The sequence below is a fragment of the Amblyraja radiata genome, chromosome 15 (assembly GCF_010909765.2).
Source record: "Amblyraja radiata isolate CabotCenter1 chromosome 15, sAmbRad1.1.pri, whole genome shotgun sequence".
NCBI classification, from domain to species: domain Eukaryota; kingdom Metazoa; phylum Chordata; class Chondrichthyes; order Rajiformes; family Rajidae; genus Amblyraja; species Amblyraja radiata.
The window spans coordinates 59224622-59233620 of NC_045970.1; the positions used below are offsets into that span (position 1 = coordinate 59224622).

Genomic DNA, 8999 nt, shown 5'->3' on the forward strand with positions numbered 1-8999 from the left:
AACATGCCATTAACGTTCTTCACTGCCTGCTGAACCTGCATGCTTACTTTCAATGACTGATGAACAAGGCCACCCAGATCTCGTTGTACACCCCTTTTCCTAACTTGACGCCATTCAGGTAATAATCTGCCTTCCTGTTCTTGCCATCAAAGTGGATAATCTCACATGTATCCACATTAAACTGCATCTGCCATGTATGTGCCCACTCACCCAACCCATCCAAGTCACCTTGCATCATCATAGCATCCTCATCACAGCCACCCAGCCTTGTGCCATCTGCAAATTTGCTAATGTTACTTTTAATCCCTTCATATAAATCATGGATTTACATTGTAATAGCTGCGGTCCCAGCACCGTGCCTTACGGTACCCCACTAGTCAATGCCTGCCTTTCTGCAAGGGGCCCATTAATCCCCACTCTTTGTTTTCTGTCTGCCAACCAATTTTTATCCATGGCAGTACCTTACCCCAATACCATGTGCTCTAATTTTGCCCACTAATCTCCGATGTGGGACATAGAAACATAGAAACATAGAAATTAGGTGCAGGAGTAGGCCATTCGGCCCTTCGAGCCTGCACCGCCATTCAATATGATCATGGCTGATCATCCAACTCAGTATCCCGTACCTGCCTTCTCTCCATACCCTCTGATCCCCTTAGCCACAAGGGCCACATCTAACTCCCTCTTAAATATAGCCAATCAACTGGCCTCGACTACCCTCTCTGGCAGAGAGTTCCAGAGATTCACCACACTCTGTGTGAAAAAAATTCTTCTCGTCTCGGTTTTAAATGATTTCCCCCTTATCCTTAAGCTGTGACCCCTTGTCCTGGACTTCCCCAACATCGGGTGCAATCTTCCTGCATCTAGCCTGTCCAACCCCTTAAGAATTTTGTAAGTTTCTATAAGATCCCCTCTCAATCTACTAAATTCTAGAGAGTATAAACCAAGTCTATCTAGTCTTTCTTCATAAGACAGTCCTGACATCCCACGAATCAGTCTGGTGAACCTTCTCTGCACTCCCTCTATGGCAATAATGTCCTTCCTCAGATTTGGAGACCAAAACTGTACGCAATACTCCAGGTGTGGTCTCACCAAGACCATGTACAACTGCAGTAGAACCTCCCTGCTCCTATACTCAAATCCTTTTGCTATGAAAGCTAACATACCATTCGCTTTCTTCACTGCCTGCTGCACCTGCATGCCTACTTTCAATGACTGGTGTACCATGACACCCAGGTCTCGCTGCATCTCCCCTTTTCCTAATCGGCCACCATTTAGATAATAGTCTGCTTTCCTGTTTTTGCCACCAAAATGGATAACCTCACATTTATCCACATTATACTGCATCAGCCAAACATTTGCCCACTCACCCAGCCTATCCAAGTCACCTTGCAGTCTCTTAGCATCCTCCTCACAGCTAAACCTGCCCCCCAGCTTAGTGCCATCCGCAAACTTGGAGATATTGCCTTCAGTTCCCAAATCCAGATCATTAATATATATTGTAAATAGCTGGGGTCCCAGCACTGAGCCTTGCGGTACCCCACTAGTCACTGCCTGCCATTGTGAAAAGGACCAGTTTACTCCTACTCTTTGCTTCCTGTTTGCCAGCCAGTTCTCTATCCACACCAATACTGAACCCCCAATGCCGTGTGCTTTAAGTTTGTATACTAATCTCTTATGTGGGACCTTGTCGAAAGCCTTCTGGAAGTCCAGATACACCACATCCACTGGTTCTCCCCTATCCACGCTACTAGTTATATCCTCGAAGAATTCTATAAGAATCGTCAGACATGATTTACCTTTTGTAAATCCATGCTGACTTTGTCCAATGATTTCACCACTTTCCAAATGTGCTGCTATCCCATCTTTAATAACTGACTCTAGCAGTTTCCCCACTACCGATGTTAGACTAACTGGTCTGTAATTCCCCGTTTTCTCTCTCCCTCCCTTCTTAAAGGGACCTTATCAAAGGTTTTCTGAAAGTCCAGGTCACTACATCTACTTGCTCTCACTTGTCCATTTTCCTAGTTATATCCTCAAAATATTCTAGAAGATTAGTCAAGCATGATTTCCCCATCATTAATCCATGCTGACTCAGAACGATCCTGTTACTGCTATCCAAATGTGCCGCTATTTAATATTTTATAATGGAATATAATATATAATATAACTGAATATAATTCTAATCATTTATAACATCTTCCCCGCCACCGATGTCAGGCTAACTGGTCTATAATTCCCTGTTTTCTCCCTCCCTCCTTTCTTAAACAGTGGGATATCATTAGCTACCCTCCTGAATCTAAAGAACATTGGGAAATGATGACCAATGCGTCCACGATTTCTAAACCCACTTCCTTAAGTGCCCTGGGATGCAGACCATCGGGCCGTGGGGATGTCTCAGCCTTCAGTCCCATGAGTCTACCCAACGCCATTTCCTGCCTAATGTGGTTTTCCTTCGGTTCTTCCGTCACCCCAGATCCTCTGGCTACTAGTACATCAGGAAGATTGCTTGTGTTCTCCCTAGTGGAGACTGATGCATAGTACCTGTTCAACTCATTTGCCATTTCCTTGTTCCCCATAATACATTCACCCTTTTCAATCTTCAAGTGTCAAACTTTGGCCTTAACTATTTTATTTCCTGCGCAGCGGTTGAGGGAGAACCCTCGTCAACGCTGATACGGACATCACTAGCACTCACCTATTTCAAAATCATATCAACTTTATAATTTTCGGTCGTGGAATATAAGACAGAAACTATAGGAAACACGTAAGTTTTGAACCATGTTTTAATTAGTTTGAATGGGAATTGAACAACGCCCTTCAACTATCTTCTGAACTTAGTCTGCGTCCCCGCGTAAATGCACGAGTTGGTGCAAGAACCGAGAAGCTCCAGCATGTATCCGCTTTCCTGTAGGATAAACTTTGGATCAGCGGAATTGGAGCCGCTGGCATAGTTATTGCTGGTCAATTGCACAAATAGAAAATTCACGACATACGTCAATCGCAACAGGAGAAAACTACCCGATATCGCCATGAGTAAAATTATAGACTTTCTCCTGTTCTCCATCTCCGTGTCATTCTGTCTGTCTCCATTGCTCTGGGCCCGGAGCCTCTTGCGGGCTTCATTCGCCTTTAGGATATATCTGATGGTCAGAACATTGAGTAGAAAAATGAGAAGGAACGGGACACATGGGTTTAACATCCGGTGCAGCCAGTCATAAACCCTCCATGCAATGGAAGAGTAGTACATTTGGTTTATCGTGCAGAACCAGGGCACGTTATCAACTATGTACACTGGCACGTATATAAAGTAAGAAGGGACGTTTTTTAAACAACCCGCCGCACAGACAGCTCCAATAACGGCAGCCGCGTTTTTCTCCGTGCAATATCTGAGCTTGCGTCGGTGACAGCAAATGGCGATGAATCGATCGAAGGTGAAGGCGACGGTCAACCAAACAGACGTGTCCTTGGATGCCCAGCTGAGGAGAATAATAAGTTTGCAAGCGGGAATGGTGGACAAAAAACTGACAGGGAAATAAATAGCACGTAGCCGACTCAGTATCACTGCGGTGATAATGACGAGGAGATCCGCCACCGCCATGAACACGAGGTAGCGGGTGATACACTTGGCAAGGCCACATCTTCCTTGCGCCAGGATCACAATGGTCAACGCGTTCGCTGTGTGAGAGAGATGGAGAGATAGAAAATCCAGTAACTAAAAAACCGTCTGCCTGTTACATCAACATGTTTGGATGGCGACTATGCATTCGTAATATTGCTCCCTGTCCCACTTAGGAAACCTGAACGGAAACCTCTGGAGACTTTGCGCCCCACCCAAGGTTTCCGTGCGGTTAACGGTGGTTTTTGTCGGTCTCCTTACCTGCTTCCACTACCTGCAACCTCCGGCAACCACCTGCAACCTCCGGGAACCGCACGGAAACCTTGGGTGGGGCGCAAAGTATCCAGAGGTTTCCCTTCAGGATTGATAAGTGGGACAGGGGCATATATCTTTCACTGTTGACACAGCGATTGAAACACATCAGTTTAACGACGGAGATTTGTTACATTTCGCAGATCATTGCAGATCAATCTAAACTTTATAATTCCACTTAAATAACAGAGTGTAAGAAATAAGGTGTAAAACAAAATGAAGGCGTGGAATTTCAAAATGAACAATATTGGCAATTATGTGCAAGAAGGAATTGCAGACGCTGGTTTAAACCGAAGGAAGACACAAAATGCTGGAGTAAATCTGCGGGACAGGCAGCGTCTCTAGAGAGGAATTCCAGATATGATGTCTGTCCCGCTGAGTTACTCCAGCATTTTGTGTCTAATATTGGCAATATACATGGCGAGAGTTTTAATCGTCTGCGAATTAACATCAAGTGAAGTTACAGAAGCTTATAAAACCACTCATGGTAGCATTTAAACGACACGAAGGTACACAAAAATGCTGGAGAAACTCAGCGGGTGCAGCAGCATCTAGGAGCGAAAAAAATAGGCAACGTTTCGGGCCGAAACCCTTCTTCAGTGATGGACACGACACGAGGCGGCTCGCTGCACATCAATGCTATTGTGAAGCGAATGATCTGAAAGTGCGCAACAGATCGCAGGAGATCACGTGATTGATTGCAGTGACATGCATTCTCGTGGAGGGACAGCAGGCTGTGCAATAAATGTAATAAATGTTGAAAATTCGTCCGCATTTGCTATGCATAATTATGCGGAAGAGTGATGAATGGATAAGGGGAAGGAACATGAAACATGCACTGTATCCATGGAATCATTTAACCAAAGCCAAGCGGAAAATCCCAGTGCTACATTTCGGCTGAAAAAATGACAGATCGCTCAGTACTCAAGAAATACAGAAATAGAGAAACACGAAAGGCACTGAATTATTGAGCTCAATGCGCGATGCAATTGTATAGGAGACAAGAACCTTCACTCTCATACTATAGCTGGGAAAATAGTTATTTTTCTGTCTCACTGCCGTCGACCTTTACTGCCACACGATGATAAGAACGGAAAAACATTATCACGATAGCCAATTATTGCAGAACATCAGCGGTAGCATTATGGGGCTGAATATCTACAATGAAATGTAATTAATACAAAATGTTTTCGATCAGGAAAGACCTGGATCTGGAGAATGGGAACCGGAAAGGCAAGCACGCATATACAATTAAGGATAAGTAATGTTAGTGTCGGTTATTAGTTTAATATCTTTGCAATTATGGTTCGATATGTATTTATTACATGCCATTGCGAAACGCAATGATGGATGCATATATTAAAAGTGGCAACGCGGGACACTAACTCAGGGAGCCCTTCTAGAGGTGCAACCACGGAGCCAATTTGCGATCCATTCAGATATCTCTCCTTGGAACCCATGAGATCTAACTTTCCAGAGCAGCCTACGACGCGGCACCTTTGTCGAACGCCTTACTAAAGTCCTTGTACACGACAACCACACTTCTGCCCTCATCTTCCTTTTTGCTCACGTCTTTAAAAAGCTCAATCAGATTTGCTAGACAGGAACTCCCGTGTACAAATCTATGCTCACTGTCCCGAATCAGCCCTTGCCCATCCAATTGCCTGTATATCATATCCCTCGGAATACTCTCCAGTAACTTACCAACTACAGATGTTCAGCTCACCGGCCTATAGTTCCCAACATTTTCCTAGCAACCCTTCTTGAAAAGAAGCACAACATTTGCCGCCCTCCAATGCTCTGGAACCTCTCCTGTATTTAAGGACGATTCATAAATTTCAACCAGGGCTCCCGCAATTTCCTCTCTAGTTCCTCGCAATGTCCTCGGATGTATCTGATCAGGCCCCGGTGATTTGTCTACCTTCAAACACGATAGTACCTTCAGTACTTCGTGGACGGTTACCCTGGCTGCCCTTCTAAATAGATCTGTAAATAGTTAATTAACAGTTAAAATATGTTCCTGGCTACTCGAGAACATCGAGCGTTTTTAGTAGATGTGGAGCAAATAAAATAACGTAAAAGAGGTAAATATTCAAACAATGATATCTGGAGCATTATTGTGGCATCGTCGTCTTTGTGTTCGGTATCGATTACATATCAAGTCATTAAGGGATCACCGCGGAGGCACAATGGTGGGAGGTGTACAATAGCCATGCCAAGCACAGTAAGGTGGCTGAAAATATAATTAACACAATATTAAATAAGCTGCTTTGGCCTGATCGTCCTCAATATCCACACGTTACCTGGGACACCGAACGCTGCAAGAGCTGAATAATAAACTGCAAAGACCGGTCCGTTCCCAGGCGCGTGCATTTTCCGTGTGAACGCAGTGCTGATCATTTGCACTCTGAAGCAAGAACCTTGCCCCATCTATTTATGCCAGGCGGCCGTCCTTGGGGCGGCGGTTGCCATGGATCACGAGTGTTGTTAGTCACAATTTTCCGAACAAATAGATTCTCGCTGTTTTTAACGCTGATCCACATTAATGGACTAGACAATTCTTGGAGCGATCATAACTGCGTTTGAAGACGTTTTGGATATACAATACAATACAATACAATACCATATTCATTGTCATTTGAACATCAGTGAGGCTCGAACGAAACTCTGTTTCTGCAGCCATACAAACAAAAACGATTCCTACTCGACGCATAACCAATTTAATTCACACAAACATCCATCACAGTGAACCCCCTCCTCATTGTGATGGAAGGCAAAGTAATTTATCTCCCCTGCTCTCCATTTTTATCCCGATGTTGAAGCCCCTGGTGGGCGATGGTAAGCCCCCCGGCCATTTTAGGCCGCGCCGGTCGATGTACGACACCGCTCCAGGTCTAAATGTCACAGTTGGAGTTTAATGTATACATGCAAATCATATATGTCAGAGGGAAGCACGGCTGCTGGTTTAAACCGAAGATAGACACATAAAGCAGGAATAACTCAGTGGGGCAGACAGTATCATAGTTAAATTTCGTTTAGTTTGGAGATACAGCGCGGAAACAGGCCCTTCGGCCCAACTGGTCCGTGCCGACCAGCGATCCCTGCATATTAACATATTAACACTATCCTACACCCAATAGGGACAATATTTACATTCACCAAGCCAATTAACCAACAAACCTGTACGTCTTTGGAGTGTGGAGGTAACCGAAGATATCGGACAAAATCCACGTAGGTCACGGGGAGAACATACATACTCCGTACAGGCAGCATCCGTAGTCGGAATCGAACCTGGGTCTCCGGCGCTGCATTCGATGTAAGGCGGAAACTCTACCACTGCGCCAGCGTGACCAGCATCTTCTCTGGAGAGAATGAGTGGGTGACGTTTCGGGTGAGACGCTTCTTCAGCCAGACATTGTCTAATGTAAATCATATGATAACTTTAAGCACAAATTAAGAAGATGGTGTGGACTACAATAAGGATTTCGGATGAAAGGCAAATTTACTTGCGAAACTAAACCGTGTTGGGTGTAAAACGACGCGGGGGTGCGCTTACTAAATTGGTTTAAGAGTCAAAAGGTAGAGGTGAGCAGTTGTTTATCGGACCGGAGTCAGTTTTTCAGTGCCACCGTCCTTAGTGTTGTGTTAAGAAGCATTCTTCTTTCTTTCGTGCTTGCCAATGAGTCGCCTTTAGCTTCACACGACTAATATAATGGGGGCGCAAAAACGCACGGACCCGATCGATATTCCTTCTGTCTAAATATCTGATGATCCGACAAAGTATTTGGTCCATGATTTCTCTCCAGTAAGGCTTCCAGCTCGAAGAAGGACTGACAGTTGCACCACAGACAAGAATACATTGGTCAAGTGAGTGCCTACTGACCCGCAAACAATAATCTACACTAATCCTCCATTGATCCCGATTTCCCTATATTCCCGTTTTCATACGCAGCCGTCCCTTCTCGAAATAGCAATGGCTAGGCAACTTGCCGGTGCGCAGACAGAATGATATCGCAGGAAACAGTTACGCCCATAAGAACCCCAAGTGGCTTAATGCCCCTGTCCCACTTAGGAAACCTGAACGAATACCTCTGGAGACTTTGCGCCCCACCCAAGGTTTCCGTGCGGTTCCCGGAGGTTGCAGGTGGTTGCCGGAGGTTGCCGGAGGTTGCAGGTATTGGAAGCAGGTAGGCAGACTGACAAACACCTCCGGGATCCGCACGGAAACCTTGGGTGGGGCGCAAAGTCTCCAGAGGTTTACGTTCAGCTTTCCAAAGTGGGACAGGGGCATAAGGGAAGAATGTAGAAATGTCAATCAAGCACGACACGACGTCAGTATTGACCCAGGTTTAACGACAATGGACAATGGGTGCAGGAATAGATCATTCGGCCCTTCGAGCCAGAATCGCCATTCACAGTATTCATGGCTGATCATCCACAATCAGTACCCACTTCCTGCCTTCTCCCCATATCCCTTGACTCCGCTATCTGTAAGAATATCCAGAGAACCGGCCTCCACTGCCTTTTGAGGCAGATAGTTCAACAGGTTCACAATTCTCTGGGTGAAAAACATTGTTCTCATCTCCCTTCCAAATGGCCTACCCCTCATTCTTAAACTATGGCTCCTGGTTTTGGACTCCCCCAACAACATCGGTAACATCTTTCCTGCCTCCACCGTATCCAATCCCCTAATAAGCTTATATGTTTCAATAAGATCCCCTCTCATTCTTCTGAATTCCACGGTTAACAAGCCCAGTCGCTCCATTCCTTCAACATATGACAGTCCCACCGTCCCGGGAATGAACCCGGTGAACCTACGCTTCACTTCCTCAATAGCAAGAATGTCCTTCCTCAAATTTGGAGACGAAAACTGCGCACAATACTCCAGGTGTGGTCGCTCTAGGCCTCTGTATAGCTGTACGACCTCATTGCCCCTATACTCAACTCCTCTTGTTACGCACGCCAACACGCCAATCGTGTTCTTCGCTACCTGCTGTACCTGCATGGTTACTTTCATTGATTGACGAATGACATCCAGCTCACGCCGTACTTCCCATTTTCCTAACAT

At 45.3% G+C, this 8999-nt stretch overlaps 1 protein-coding gene across 1 annotated transcript; it reads right to left on the reverse strand.

Moving 5' to 3' along the window:
• Positions 1-2824: 2824 nt before the first annotated feature.
• LOC116981493 (probable G-protein coupled receptor 139) lies at positions 2825-6304 on the reverse strand. The gene is made up of 2 exons (XM_033034540.1): positions 6235-6304; positions 2825-3678 (listed from the first exon to the last, which is right to left on the reverse strand). Exons 1-2 carry the CDS (start codon positions 6302-6304, stop codon positions 2825-2827), a joined length of 924 nt encoding a protein of 307 aa, XP_032890431.1.
• Positions 6305-8999: the final 2695 nt, after the last annotated feature.